At 46.7% G+C, this 15855-nt stretch overlaps 1 protein-coding gene across 8 annotated transcripts in view; it reads left to right on the top strand.

Annotated features, from left to right (window-relative positions):
- The window catches only part of Frmd4a (FERM domain containing 4A), a 595839-nt gene that overhangs the window by 565267 nt on the left and 14717 nt on the right, over positions 1–15855 (top strand). For all 8 annotated transcript variants that reach the window (XM_075970464.1, XM_075970460.1, XM_075970461.1 and 5 more), the window contains 4 exons: positions 4442–4575; positions 8812–8934; positions 12764–12992; positions 14413–14469. In XM_075970464.1, the coding sequence (XP_075826579.1) occupies positions 4442–4575; positions 8812–8934; positions 12764–12992; positions 14413–14469 (543 nt within the window). The remainder of the gene's footprint in view (positions 1–4441; positions 4576–8811; positions 8935–12763; positions 12993–14412; positions 14470–15855) is intronic.

Raw genomic sequence — 15855 nt, 5'->3', positions numbered from 1 at the left:
GGAAGGAAGAAGAAGGCTGTACTGGATATAAAGTATCGTTGAGAAAATTTGCAGAAGGGAAGGCTAATCCCTGAGAAGGAATCGCGTGAATTAGTTGTTTATTAGGTAATTGGTGCTTCAGGTTTGGAGGCATTTTCGAAGATTTTTGAGGTGGTTACTTTACAGAGAGGCCCATGATGGCTCTCAGAAGGTTGAAACTCCAAAGCTTTATATTGTTCAATAGTGGCTATGGGATGATAATCCCAATGTCTTTCTCGGTCATTGTCCTTTTCAAAGATGGCAGATTTATGTGTTTTTGTCAGTTTTACGGGCTTAACATAATAACCTTGAAGAGGTCTTGCATGTGTAATATGTATGGGTTCAAATAATTGATAATGGACATATCATAGTGTCAGACTTCCCCAAGTCCAAATACAGACTTGAAATTATTTTTGTCAGCTGGGTGTGGTAGTGCACACCTTTAATCCCAGCACACTTGAAGCAGAGGCAGGTGATCACTGTGAGTGCAAGGCCAGCCTGGTCTACATAGTGAGACCTTGTCTACAAACAAGCAAAACTAGATGGACAGGGTAAAGTATCATTGGTGTGTCTTGAACTTTTAGTTTGAGAAACTCCCATTGGCCTGAGCTCCAAGATTCTTCTGATTCTGTTTCTACTATTGTGGTGGCCAAGCCAAAGAATATCTCTGCCCCTTATTTCTCCGTGGTTTGCTGGCTTCCTTTCTTTATCCCTTTTAAGAGGCAAGAGCCTCATTCAGGGGATACATAAAGGTCATTTGTGGAGGCTGCTCAGCATCACAGAGAACTATGGACCCCTTCTCCTAGTGCCCTTTGAGAGGCTTTCAGTGGGCTTATTCCAAGGCACTTGGCCCGTTCTCCTCTTGGTGGCCATATATACTAGCTACTGGTCACAGCCACAGGCTTAGATCGTGTAAGCTCTTACACAGAGAAGCCGTCACATCTCCTGCCTCCAGTTAGTAGATTTCCCTTCAAGACAGGACAGCTGTAGAGTCTTTTCAGATGCGACAGGTTCACGTGGAGCCACCCTAAGCTTGCGGAATATGGGATGGAGGCCAACGGAGGCCACCAATGTCCTCAGCCACATTCCCACATCACCTGCAGCAGCCCCAGAGGCAGACCTGCAGACCTGGTGCTTAGAAACATGGTTTTAGATACATCCTCCATCTGCCATTGCATCTTTCTATAGGCGGAACTTTGGAGTCCTTGCCCTATGCCAAACTGTCAAGAGAAGTTCTTACGTTTGATGGGTACTTGATGGAAAAGTGGGGGCAGGGATAATTTCAATGATTTCTCTAACTCCACACCACTGTGGTATATCAACCCCTACGTGAGGAAGTTACCTAATTCAGGCACAGTGCTAAGTATTTTTGAGCATTATCTCATTCATTCTTGACCTCAGAGATAGAAGAGCAGTGACTTATTCAAGAGCCACCCATCTAACAAATGGCGTAGATTTTATCAAATCCAGATGTTTCCAGTCTACCTGGTTGTCCAGTTACCATGAAAATGGAAACCCGTGTGTCCTAAATTGCCTGGTTGAGTTACTGGCAGAGGGGATAGCCTGGTTTCCAGGCACTGTTTTCCTCCTGAAGGAATTTCCAGACTCAAGGTGTGCAGCGGAGCCAGTCAGCATTTGGGGTGCCAGCTACACGCAGAAAGATTCGGGAGCCACCAAGCCTGCCAAGGCTCTCTAGCGCATCTTATGTGGGTTGAGATTTAAGTTAATTATTAGAAATAATAATTTAGGCAGCAGTAATGAACCCTGCTACTCAAAGCCAGATCTTTACTAATCCTATAACAGCAGACCAGTCATCCACAAATTATATGCTTGCTTCCCCAAATTTAACGATGTGGTGTGTTCTGCCGTTCCTGAACATCACGGGCTCTTCGATTTGACTCAATAAATCACCATTTCCTACCGAAAGGTTAGGCAGGGGTGAAGGGAAAACGATGAATTTTTCACTCATGCTAGAAATTCTTTAATCTTTTTGGACCCACGTTTTCCCCAGGCCTGTTTTTAAAGCCTGACTTCCTTCCAGTATCATTTTACATCCTTATTAATTTTTTAGAGGATGGAGCAGAGAATGCCTCATTAAATTTTCCTGTCTTCAAATGGGATTGGTGGCGAGTACTAAGAGGCCCAATTAAGATTCATAATGATTTTTCCAGGTTGCATTAGATGTACACAGCCTGGGGAGGGTTTAGCGTTGATAAGCACCAAGTAGTGGGTCCAGGGATATGAGAAATCTGAACCACTGGCGAAAGGGGGGAGCCTGCAATAAGATCCAGTGATGCGATACCTGAGAAAGGCACATCTGGATTTAGTCTGTGAGAACCATGAGGTAATGGCGTCTCAGCAAGGACCAAGTGTGTGCTGTAGTTTGCTCTTGAATTTGGACACCTGCAACTAAAGCATGTCAAAACCTCGGGAAAGAGTTGCCGCATGACTCAAAGCTTGGAAGGTAGCGTCCGTAACAGAATAATATACAATACAGGCCGTGGGTTTTTTTTTTTTTTTTACTAAAATGAGATACAATTTAATCATAGTACCCAAGTACACAGCTGACAGTATTTCTTTGCTCCTGGGGATGCTCAGAGATGATTTGTTCTTACGGTGATAGATGTCTTCAATTTCAAGCTCAAATGGGTCAGAAAAGGAAGAGAGCAAAGGCTGAGCCAGAGTCACATTGTGCCTAGATGCTGATAATTATCAGATCATATTCAGATCATAGGGATCATATGAAAGAATGGGGAGTAAGGGAATATGGGCTCCCTGATCAGAGATCTCGAAGAATAGCACAGCATGTTTATAGGTGCTTGGGTCTAGCAGAGCTGCTCAGTGCAAAGGCATAGAAGTCTTCTAATGTCTTGGGATTCTGAGACGTCTTTACCAATGGAGCCAGCCTCCAGTACCTAGTCACTGAACCATCCAAAGTTGTCTGTTATGGGAAGGCAGTTCCTAACCCCACTCCACCGCCACAAAGTCCTGCTGGGATTTTTATTAGGATTGCATTTCTTATATTGCTTAATTTATGGTCAATTGACATCTACAGAACATTAACATCTGGATCCAGGTCCACAGTGGTCATCTCCATCTGTTTACAGCTCTGCTTGTTCCCAGCAAGGTGTCACACCTTTTGCTGGAGAGATGTTCACATTTAACTATGTTAATGGAAGTCTCTGAGCTGGCTTTCTGTAGCCCAGGGTGGTCTTGAACTTGTGTTCCCCCTGCCTCAGCATCCTGAGACTCTGGGGTTACAGGCATACACCCAGCTTTTTAGGCGTGTAGATGATTGGATGCTGCTGGTGGTGTATGCTGCGCCCCCTTGATGCATGTTCAGTAATACCTGCTCATATCTAACAGTTCCACTGGTGTGGGTGTGAGAAGGAATGCAGCCATTAGCCTGGCTGTTTCTAGGACATCATGCTTTCCATACCCCCAACCAGGTAGGAAGGGCCACTAGCCTCACTGCAAAAAACCTGCGCCAGGAGCCAGACAATGCAACCCAGAAATTATTCTTCTGAAATAAGCTAAATTCCTCCAGTTGGCATTTTCGGTTCACTTTTCCATTGTTTAGTTCACGATGTTGCCCTTCTAAAAAGTTTTTCTACCTAGCAGCCTGCTGTTTGAATGAATCGTCATGCAGATATTCTAGCCAGGAGAGCGTGGAAAATGTGTATGTCTTTTGAAGCGTTTGTATCCCTCTATGCTATATTCTCTCCATTAGGAGAGAATTTTCTCAGGATACAACACTGAGATAAAATAGTAGACAGAATTCTAATTCTAATGTGCGTGTGTGTGTGTGTATGTGTGTGTGCGCGTGCGTGGGTGTGTGTGCGTGTATGTGTGTGTGTCCCTTTGGGCAGAAAGACCAAAAGAAATACATAACCTGATAGTTATCTCTGGGCGCCTAGTTTATCGGTTATTTATCCACTGAGCCGTACACCCAGCATAATGAATTTATACCTGTCTATGTTTTCAGATATTTTACTGTAAACAGATATTATCTTTGCACTAAGCAAAAACCAGCATCTTCCAGTAGACAAAAGGAAATTTAAAACCTGTATTGAGATTGTTAACATTTACTTGAACTTAACTTTCCCCCTTTCTCGTGTAAACCGTATTAAAATTGGCTGGTGTGAGCAAAACAGGTACGCGGCATGTCTTGAGATAATCCAAAACGACAGCGTTCTTGTTCAGGAGTGTCAGCTTTCCCGCCAGCCCCCCGAGCAGCTATATATTCCATGTGGTATTGGAATTCACCCCTCATGCTTGGAACACTGCACACCTGTCTCACTTCATGCTCCTTGATTCCCGGAGTAAATCCCATATCCGCACTGTGAGCGCCAGTGAAATTCATTAGTGGTCCAGATGTATGTCCCCTGTCAGTTGGCCTAGTAACCCTGCTATTTATTGACAGGTTCTCAGGAATCAGATAGCTCACAGTCGGCCAAGAAAGACATGCTGGCTGCCTTGAAATCCAGGCAGGAAGCTCTGGAGGAGACGCTGCGCCAGAGGCTGGAGGAACTGAAGAGATTGTGTCTCCGGGAAGCTGTAAGCAATTAAGTCTGTGTTGTTTGTCATGTCATACATCTTCGGGAGGGACAAAGACTGGGTGGAGACAATACAGACTGTCTTTCAGGAAAACAAGTGCTCTCCCTCCCCAGTGTTGGGAACACCGGCACCTCCAGTGATATACTTTGTTAGAAGCAAGGTACTGAGGGAACACCAGTGTCAGTGAAAACGGTTACCAGCTGAATCTTATGTATGATACACACACATCCCGAGGCTAAATGACAAGTCACTTTAACAGTCCCCAAACCATGCATGGCATACCGCAGTGCACAGGACATGTCCTCACAGGACACTGCCTACCACGGTCTTCCTTCGCGGGAGCTTCTGTCTCCGGTTATTGCTGGGATAGTTTTGCTTCTTCAGAGTTTGTCCTTATGGATGTGAGGTAACATCACTGGAGATCAACAAAGGCAAGAGGATGTCACCTGAGATACATAGTAATCACTTTAAACATGGTGATCTACTGTTTCTGTAGCTCTTTCTTTATGAAAATTGATTCCTTCCCTAGTTTGGTGGTGGTGGGAAGTAGTGGTGGCTTGTTGGTTTTTTTTTTTTTTGGTTGTTTTTGTGTTATCAGGGCTTGAATTTATGGCCTCATACATGCTAGGTTAGTGTTCTTCCACTGAGCCGTTGACCTAACATTTAACTTTTATGTAAAGCAATGTTGTGTTGGGCTGGGAGATGGTTTAATGGATACAGCACTTGCTTTGCAACTATGAGGACATCAGTTGAATCCCAAGAACCTAGATAAACGCCTGGCAGAGAAGAACCTGCCTGTAATCTCTGTGGCCGAGAGGGAAAGCAGTTGGCCGAGCACACACAGTAACGAGCCACAAAAGAGACCTTGTCTCAAACAAGCTGGAAGAGGAGAGCTGACACCCAAGAGTTGTCTTGTGACCACCACATGTGACCTATGGCAAGTGTACGCACCCCATTCCCTACACCGACTGTCTCCTTCAGCCTTATGTGAGGCAGGTCCCAATTTCAATCAGCTTGTAGAGGCTCCCACAATTCATTTCGACATTCATTGAAATGTCCATTCCTCCCTTCTAATGTTTATTCCATAAGTCTTTGTTAGCAGTGCTTGTAGGCTTCATTCTTAGCGTAACATTTATGGTCATGCATGTGTGTGTTGTGTGTGCGCGCACATACATGTACATGTGCCTCACGTGAGCACAGCGTGGGGCTGCTCTCCTGGGAGTGGTTGTGCTCCACAGACCATGACCGAAAGCTCCGTGGGTAAACAGTTCTGAATGGCAAGTCTAAAGAGGGTCCCTAACTAAATCCAGGAGGCAGATTCTCCCCCCCCCCCCGAGATAATAATGCTTTGCAGCAGGAAGAACGAAACAGTGGGCCGGAGAGTGAGATCACATTACATTCCAACTTGGCTTAATTATGTCTGGATTGATTTAAACCGGAGCTCGCTCGAGGCAGGACCACATTAGCACGGATCCATTGCAAATCAGGAAAGCCGTGGGCCTGGCTGGGGGAATGAGCCATGTGATACTGTGAATATTAGCAACATTTTTACAAAGACTCTGCTTGAAGGAGAGAGGGGGAAAAAAAAAGTCTGGGCTTTGGTGTCTGCCTTTCATAATTTGTAAAGCCTTGTATTGTGTTTAATAAAAGAAGTCCCTAAAGCAAGCAAGGAATATACATTACAGCATGTAAGGAACATGTCAAGGCAAGACCAGCACGTACAATAAAAGTTGCACAAATGCATCCTAAGGACAACAAAAGCTCCCACTTCCTATAGCTTTTGAGAACAGAAAGTATAACTTAGGTAGCAGTAACCCAAAGCCTTTTGCACGTGTGCCTATTTTCATTCTTGACCCATGTGAGATAAAGGGGCCTTGTGTCCCCCACACACACCCCCACCACCCCACCTCGACCACCACCTCTCGGCTTGAAGATCCTCCAGGCTGGGAGAACAGGAAATGCTGTTTGGCCCCTTGGGAAGAGAGCAGCCAGAATGAGGCTGCGTGGGAGCCCCGGGTGTCCTACAGCAAGAGGGCCCACTGCCATGCATTAAATTACTTCCCCACCATGCGGCTCTCGTTACCTATGAAATCAGATTAAATATCTGGAGAATTGAGACCTTGACCTGGGTCCTGCCAAGCAGATGGTGGAAAATCAGTAGCCCCGTTTTAGAAATATAGACTGAAACCGCAAACACTTAAGAGTTACAGCTCCACGGCAACGTTAACAACCTCTCCTTCCTTTTCCTAAGTTTCCGAACAGGAAGACCTGACAGTTTGTTATTTATATATATTAAAACAACAGTCTTAGCAGGTTCTTATTTGTAGAAGGTCTAAGCAGGGAGCAGGTAAGAAGTCACAGAATAAACATATGAATATCTGAGAAACACTTGAAGCTTTTAAAATTTTTTTCAAGGCTGAATATTGCAGAAGCAGTCATCCAAACAGGGGACCATCCTGCTCTAAAATACTAAAATGCCTTCATAAGGAAAGAAGGTGCAAGGAGCCATATTCAGTGCTGTGAACACAGGAGAGGCCCAGGAAGGGGGTGCTTGGGCACACACATACCACATAGACACACGTAGCCGTGTGGTCAGCCTGCCACATCATGAGAAGGGCTTCAGGGCACCTCCTGTGATTTGACTTTTCCTGCTGTGGGCACTCAGGTCAGGCCTGGGCTGCCGAACACAGATGCTCTCTGTGGATGACGAGTTGCAGAAGGACACTTCTGAGCTCTTCCTCATCACAGCCATGCGCTGTGGCATCCCGTAGCATCCTGTTGACTTAGGGTCAGAGAGCCAGAGCTGGTGCTTGCCCAGATGTGCCTGGTGAACGCACAAAGTGGCATCTCCATCTTCTCCTGGTGCTGGAGAGTGACTTCTCGCCTTCCTATCTGGCTTACACAGTGTGGTTTAGCTGCAGACTTAACCCAATCTGTATGTGACTATATGAGTATACTAATGCTCAGCCTTCTAATTCTGAGTTATTCTTTTTTTTTAAATATTTCTTATTGTTTATTTACTTTTTTTATGTGCACTGGTGTGAAGGTGTCAGATCCCCTGGAACTGGATCTTCAGACAGTTGTGAGCTGCCATGTGGGTGCTGGGAACTGAACCCGGGTCCTCTGGAAGAGCAGTCAGTGCTCTTAACCACTGAGCCATCTCTCCAGCCCCTTGAGTTATTCTTCAAGCAGCCTATGCTTGCCCAGGGTTACTGTTGAATCTGTCACCTACTCACTATCATTGTGCCCACAGCAGTTAGAGTTCCAGAATTTCTTTGATATGTGTATATATACACATACGTATAAATCATCTGTTCATGCTTAGTTTTTACTAAAACTCTCACACAAAAGTTAGAGGTTTTGTTTTGTTTTGCTTGAGACAAGGTCTTGCTTTGTAGCTAAGACTGGCCTTGAACTCGTAGTCCTGCTGAGTATTGGGGGACACAGGTTTGCAACATCACACCTGGACAGGTCACTGTCTTTAAGTTCAGCCTGCTGCTGTATATGGGGCCAGTGTCAAACGGTGGTCAGCATATTCAGTCTTGATAATGTAGTTTCCTGGCATGTACCAAACAGTACTCTCCACAAGAAAACTCATTTGGGGAGAGAGAAAAACAAAAAAACAAAGCAGAACAACAATGAAAGAAAACCTTATATGCAAAGCACAAGTGTTGATTGCTGCTTACCGGCTGTGTGGCCGTTGTCACATGTGGTAGATTCGCGGGAGACACTCACTAGATCAGCAAATGAATGAAAATGGACTTCTATAATGTCCAAGTGAAGTTTATTTTTTTGGGGGAAGGGGAGCTCAAAGCATATCTGTTCTGTAGAAAGAGAAGTGTCATTTCCCCTCATTTGCTCATTCATTTTTTGTAGAGGTTAAATTTCGTAACGTGAACGCTTCCTCCTGCCCCTCCCCAGCACTGGGGATTGAACTCAGGGCTTCAGGCGTATTGGACAAGGTCGCTTCCACTGAACTATGTCTGCAAATCCTTTTTAGTGGGGCTGTTTTGTTTTGGAGGGGTTTCATGAGTTGGCCAGCTTGGTCTTGAGTTTGTGATCCTCCTGCCTCAGACTCCTGAGTAGCTGGTTGCAGATCTCTACTGCCAGGTCCAGCTACATCATGAACTCTTATTTAGGCTTAGTGCTTAATGCTAAGGGACCTTACCTACGCATCAGATTGGTGATGGATGTGTGTCCTAGCCAAGCTCTCTGAATGTTCTTCTACACATGCAGGAGCTCACAGGCAAACTGCCTGTCGAATATCCCCTGGATCCAGGAGAGGAACCACCTATTGTTAGGAGAAGAATTGGAACAGCCTTCAAGCTAGACGAACAGAAAATTCTGCCTAAAGGAGAGGTAGGTTCCTCTGGCATTGCGGAGTTTCCCATCACCCCTTTTGCGTTACCCTCATTCACCCCAGTTGCTGCAGCTACTAGGTTCTGTGTAATCTCTTCATTGTTTCCAAATACCCGTGTTTTCCCTTTCTTCCTTTCTTGGGTGAACTTGCTAGTTGCTATATGGCTTCTCTTTATAAGATGACTCTGACTGCCTTAGTGTTTCCCAGTGGATCTCTGTTGACGTTGTTTATCTAATACTGAAGATCAGGTGCAAGTGGTCAGTTAAGATTGGGGAGAATATTTCAGTAACACACAAATAGACCTGTCTTTGTAGTGACCTTTGTTATGCTTGGTCTTGCCTGATGCCTGACTTGTGGAAGAAAACACGGAAGAAGCGAATCTCCAGGCACAGTTCTCATTGTCTGGGGAAAGACAAAAGGGTCTGCCCTCCATCTTAAGTCACATGGCTGCTAAAATCACTGCCTAGACACTGCATCCTACGCTTGTTCTGCCAGGGCTTGTCATCTGTAACTGGAAAAGCCATATTTCAACATGATTTTTATTGTCGTTGGGTGGTACACTGGTGAGGGCTGGGACTAGAGAATTCAGATTTGGGGGTAATCAAAGCTCAGCTGGGTGTGGTGGCTCACGTCTTTAATCCCAGCACTCGGGAGGCAAAGGCAGGTGGATCTTTGTGACTTCCCTGGCAAGCCTGGTCTAGAGAGAGTTCCAGGATGGTCAGAACTACACAGTAAGACACTGTCTTGAAAAAAAAAATAAACACACAAAGTATCCGGCCTTGTTGAAGAGAAACAAAAAGCCAGGTTTACATTCAGGTCTCGGGTCTTCGCAAATTTCTTCCGACTAGAGTTACTGATTAATGAGCTAGCGAAGGGAAGACTCAAGACAGCTTCAGGGCTCAAAGCCTGGCTAGCACATTAGCTACGTTTCTTGTTGCTGGGATAAAATGGCCTGACAAAAGCAGAGGAAAGCGGGGAGGGAGGGAGGGAGGGAGGGAGGGAGGGAGGGAGGGAGGGAGGGAGGGAGGGAGGGAGGGAGGCAGGGAGGGAGGAAGAGAGGGAGGGAGGCCGGCTTACTTTGGCTCACAGTTGAGGATACAGTCATGGCTGGGAAGGCTTGGGCAGAGTGTGAGGCTGCTGGTCACACAGGTTGGAAGGAGACAGCAGTGAGCACTGGTGCCCTGCTCACTCCCTCCGTCTCATGGAATGGTGTCACCTACATTGAGGGAGCTTCTTCCCACTCCAGTTAACTTAGTCTAGGAAATCGCTCACAGACATTCGACAACTAAAGTAGCCGCCATGAATGGAAAGAAAAATAAAGTACTTTTAGTGTTTTAAGGAACTTGGAGAAAGACATACTCCTAAAATCAGGTCAGTGTGCCGGTGGAGGGCCTGCTGGGCACACCGGAGTGGTTCATACAAAGTGACACCTAGTCAGGCCGCTTCCTCTTCCCTACGTTCAAGTTCCTGGTGCTGATGTCTCTGGGTTATCACTCGGATTAAATGGGCTAGAAGAACATTTCTCTGGATACTTAACACATGCCTGATGCCCAGCGAACAGCTGCTGCAAAGAGAGATGAGATGCCGAAGAGGGGAGTGACTTAGAGCACCATGTGGTCGGACGTCTCCCAAAGCTGGATCGTCATCTCAGCTTGAGCTTTCAAAAAAAGCACCCCGTGTTTGACGAGTGTCCTTCCACGCCTGAATTTCCCATTGCTGTGTTGTAGTGTTTTCCACTTTTCAAGAAAGCTGGCTCCAGGGCTCTGAGAACTCCTTGCTGGCCCTTGTGCATCTTTCTGAAATTCCGCAGAGGAAGCAGGCAGAGTTCTGCAGAGCTTCCTCCCGACGGGAAGGGACTCGCTCTCGCTCTGCGCTGTCCGCTGTCGCAGCTTTTCTGCATCCCCTTGGCTCTCCTTGCCCTATGACCCCTTCCTCAGACAAGGCTTTCAGTCCTGTCCTTGACTCAGTTGGAATCTCAAGACTTGCTCTGCCTGCAAATCTCAGGGTCAGTGTCTTGGACCAGAGCTATCATAACCACCCAGAAACAGCTGCTTCAGGGAGCCCAATTCATAGGCTGGGTTTTGTCCCTGTCCCAAGGCTCTGGGCAGGAGTCCATGTTGATATCCTGCTTCCTCTGAGAGAACAAGTGTGTCCAGCACTGGAAGGAGTTGATTGTCTAAGTGGTTCCATTAAGCCTTTACTTTTCCTTCCCACTACTGGTTCCTGCCTCTTCTAGACTTGAAGTGCTCAAAAGTCATTGAAATCAGGCAAAGAGTATTTTCCTTAGTAGACCCTCCCCACACACCCAGCCTGGTCAGTTGTGCTCAGAGGCACATTGTTGGGCCACCATCATAGAAGACGTGGGGTCCAGGAAACATGGCAGACTCCTCTCCCTTAGTTTGGTCAGTCCCTGCCAAACTTCAGTGTAACCCCAAATCGCCCAGAACAAGACATGTGCTCTTCAGTGGTCATGTGTGGTCCCGGGAAAAGAGAAGCCACTGCGTGCTCATCACAGGTTTGTGCAGTATGGCTTTTTTGGAGCCCATATCTCCTAGGAGTTTCTAGAACACACCCAGGCTGCTAGTGCCCTTGTACCCACCGGATACTCCAAACTCCAGAGTAACTATTGCCTATTGCGGCTTAGAGCTAGCTTTGATGAAACTGTTCCACTAGTCAGTCAATTAACTTCCTCGTTACCATGACAAAATGTCTGACAGAGGCAACATAAAAGAGGAAGAAGGTTCTATTCTGGCTCGTGCTTTCAAGGACTAGCCTTTCAGCGTGAAAGAGAGCCTGGAGGCTGGAGCCCGTGGTGTGAGCCTTGCTATATCTTCACATCGGACAGGAAACCGGGTCGTTGAGCAGGAGGCGGAGTTATCAGCCCCAACCTCTCCTGGCCTGCCACATTCCCAGTCCTCTACCTCTTCCAGCTGGAACTCACTGACTAAAGGCTACCAAACTTTCTAGAGCAGTGCCAACAGCTGGTAGCCAAGCTCAAGGGAGAGTTTACGTGCACAGCCCCAAAACCAGGGAAGAGAAGAAATAGAGAACTGAACTGTGTGGTACTTAAGGGGCTTCTGCATCCACCCACAGATGCTAACAACAGGCAGAGTCTGCCTTCATCTCTAGCATCACCTGGTGTGTATCCATCTGCAGAGGAGATACCCGAACAGTAGACCAGCCACACATGCTCCATATGGGGTACCATCTTCTGGGTCTCCCAGCCATATCTGGCATCCATAGCCTCGTTTCTCCTAGGCCCAGAAACAAGGGAGACTCGTCTTGATAAAAGGGCCAGCGGGGGGGGGGGGAGGAGATGCACAAGAAGGCAGGAAGGGAGAGAGTCCAAAACCTACCCAAGGAGCAGGGGGAAAACTGGTTCCACTACCCACCCCCACATCACTTAGCCTCCTAGAGGGCCCGGAAGAGCTTTTATGAACACGCAAGTGTGAAAAGAAGGGTTAGGGCTTGCAGAAGGAGCATCCAGAAGTCACCCAGGTGAGTGGGGATACATCCTAACGTGAGACACACAAAGATGCATGACAGGGCATACGTGGGAGATGCCTATGTGGGAGATGTCCACGCATGAACAAACCCCAGAAGACAGTAGCAGAAGGCTGTTCCAGAAGTCATGCTGCATCTTATGCTCCAAGGAGAAAGAAAATGATAGCAATGGATTCTGAATTTTCTCTAAGGCTGGGTCTTCAGCAGTCACTGGTAGAGGTGGGAGAAAGGAAGATCAGAAAAACTGGGGCAGAGGTCTGGCCTAGAGGTGAGCAAGGCAGGGTCTCCTTGGGCAGCTGTAAGCATTGGTTTTCCCTCCCACAGGAAGCTGAGCTGGAACGCCTGGAACGAGAGTTTGCAATTCAGTCCCAGATCACCGAGGCTGCCCGCCGCCTCGCCAGTGACCCCAATGTCAGCAAAAAACTGAAGAAGCAAAGGAAAACCTCTTATCTGAATGCACTGAAGAAGCTGCAGGAGATTGAGAATGCAGTCAACGAGAACCGTATCAAGTCAGGGAAGAAACCCACCCAGAGGGCATCACTGGTCATAGACGGTCAGTGGCACCCACAAGCTCCTGCCCTGCTCCCCGACAACCAGGTCCTGTTAGGATCTAAACAGTCTCTTCCTGAGTACCTTATCGTCCATCCATAAAAGGGAATGGGTAATCCTGACGCTCCATCCTAATAATCAATTGCATGTGGAGATGAAAGAGACCATACATAGAACCTCAGTATCACTTGTGACACTTGCCCGGGCCCTGAAGGGATGGGCCATTTGCTCTAGGAACTAAGAAGTGCCCATCTTTTATATCTTATTCTGTCATCCTTTGCCATGAAAATGGAACTTTCCACCACTTTCTAACAGGGCCACAGTGAGTCAGCTCTTCTTTGTCATTGCCTCCTTTGGGGCCTCCTCAAAGGCATTTGAACTTCCCTGCTCTGTAGAAACATCTAGAAGACCCATCGGAGCTATGTCTGGGAAGAGCAGCCTGTGGGAGCCTGTCTTGCCAGGTGGCCTCGGGAGCCCATTCTGAGGTCGGCTGAGTGAAGGCTATTCTCTTAGGTCTGCGGCAGCACTGGCTCCTAAATCATTACTCATGCCAGCTCCTGATTCCTTCCATGTGAGCCTCCATCCACTTTTTTGTTAAGCTCAAGAATCTGCCTTCCCTGCATTGCTGCCACTATGGAGTAATGTTTTCATCACAGAGGCAGGCCCATCTGTGTTGGGAATGTGCAATCTCCTTAGATCCCTGGCAAACGTTTCATCTTAAGAGCAGAACGCTAAGCCCAGAATCCAAAGACTTTGGATGGACCTTTGCTGACATTTCCCAGGGAGTAGAGTCACTGCAGACAAACCTGCTTTCCTGAGGGTACCTCAGTTTCCCCAGTGGGAGGGAGATCATTTTACTGTTTCCCTCTCAGTCACGTTCCTCATTGAATGGTGACTGTGAAGATAATCAAGAGAGATGGAGTCTGTATTTAGCAAGCTTGTTTTCTCTGCTAATGACTTAAGTTCATTGAGAAACCATTTATTGCCATGTGAGCAAAACTAAGTGCCCTCCCTAGTTTCAGATCTGTTGAATAACAGCTGCTGGTTTCTTTGGTTCAGCTGGTACTTGCCCCAAGTTTGTTCTAGGACAATGATGTGACTTCACCAGGCCCCACCACCTTTCTATGACATGCTGAGCCACAATATCTGGTGAACAAGGGCATAAGTACACAAAGACTAGGGCCCATTGCGTAGCTGGGTGGGAAGGGTGTGCTCATAACCCACCACAGGGACTGTCAAGGGAAACACCCAATAGCATCTTTGTTTCATGGCTTCTTTCCTTGCTGATGCAAAAAAAAAAAAAAAGATGGGTGAGTGTTGCCAGGGCGGGGCAGGGGAGGAGGGCAGGCTGCTCTTTCCTACACACTGGCTTGGTTTCCAGAGTGTATTAACAACCCTGTGGACTTCCATTTTTTGTCTTCTAGATGGAAATATCGCCAGTGAAGACAGCTCCCTCTCCGATGCCCTTGTTCTTGAAGATGGTAGGTTTGTCTGTTCCCTGCTCTTAAAAGTGGAATCTGGGTTAAACCCAGATTTTTCTGTATGCAGCCTGGGAATGGCCTGATAGACAAGAAGAGGCAGGCAGAGACAGTGACTGAACTCTTTACAGGCTCTTCCATTCCCCAGGAGTCACTGCTGGGCTCAGAGTGACGGCTACCTTGACACTTGTCATCCAGGTTTATCCAATCTGCAGTCTGTGGGCCACATGCAGCCTCTGTGTTCCAATAGCATAGAAAATACACATATGTGTGCTCTGATAACCAGTGGGCCATGGGTTGGACACTTCTGCAATGTATGGCCTAAGAGAATTTACTCTTGGTCCAATATGGCCCAGATAAGCCAGAAAGTTGGATACCCCGAGTGATATTCATGAAATGGTATTTTGTTTTTGTAATAACCAAAGAATTTTTTTTTTGACTGGCATGGTACCTTTAATCCTGTAACCCCCAGCGTGTGAGGGGTGGAAACAGAGGCAGGAGGATCAAAAGTTCAAGGCCAACCTGAGCAATATAGCAAGTTGACCTTGAAGTCAAAAACAAACAAAGGTTTGGGAGTATAGTTCACTGTTAGAGTACTTACCTATATGCAAGGACCTGAGTTCTATCCTCAGGACTAAAAAAAAAAAAAAATGCACAAGAGTCTTCATCATGTGTATCTTCCTTTTGGCAGTGCTGACATACAAGGAAAGAGATAGACATTGATTTTTGCTACATAACAAAGATTGGGACCCACTGGGAGTCTGAGCTCCAGGAAGGAGTTGGCCTATCTGCTGTCTTCTCTGAGACAGAAATGGAAATGTCCCTTTTGTGACATGGACAACCTTGGAAACTGTTGTTTTATATCCTGCTGGATTCTTAAATCTGGCAACTGCCAGGATATTTTCTTGGTCAGGTCTTAGGAAATCAGAGTTGAAAACCCCTCCTGCCCCCACAGCAGAAACAAGCATTCCAGACTTAGAACCATTTCCAAGCTATTCCTGCGGTTGTTAAACCAAAACATTGGGCAGTGAGGGCACTAATTATATGGAAATCTATTAACTGGTAGTTCATTTTTTTGCCCTCTAGGAAAACCTCAGGCAGTCAGTGGCAAGTGGCTATTGAGACAAGAAACATAAAAGACCTACCCAAGTCACAGTAACAATAATTGCCACAGTAATAACCATCGGTCTGGATGTGGGGAAAGCCAGGGGAGCTACTTGCCCAGTTGTCTTGGCTTTGCTGTTAGAAACTGATGGTCAAATTTTACTGCTACATTAGTGGATGGGGAAGACATGGTTTCCATGAGAACACATGAGACCCCTGGTCCTACCACTGATCCCTAACACCCTAGTCTGCTGAGGAAGCAGCGAGCTGATGAAGTTCCATTGT

The sequence above is a fragment of the Microtus pennsylvanicus genome, chromosome 4, assembly GCF_037038515.1.
Source record: "Microtus pennsylvanicus isolate mMicPen1 chromosome 4, mMicPen1.hap1, whole genome shotgun sequence".
NCBI lineage: Eukaryota > Metazoa > Chordata > Mammalia > Rodentia > Cricetidae > Microtus > Microtus pennsylvanicus.
Note: the sequence above shows the minus strand (reverse complement) of the source record. Positions and strands in the feature narration are given on the sequence as shown.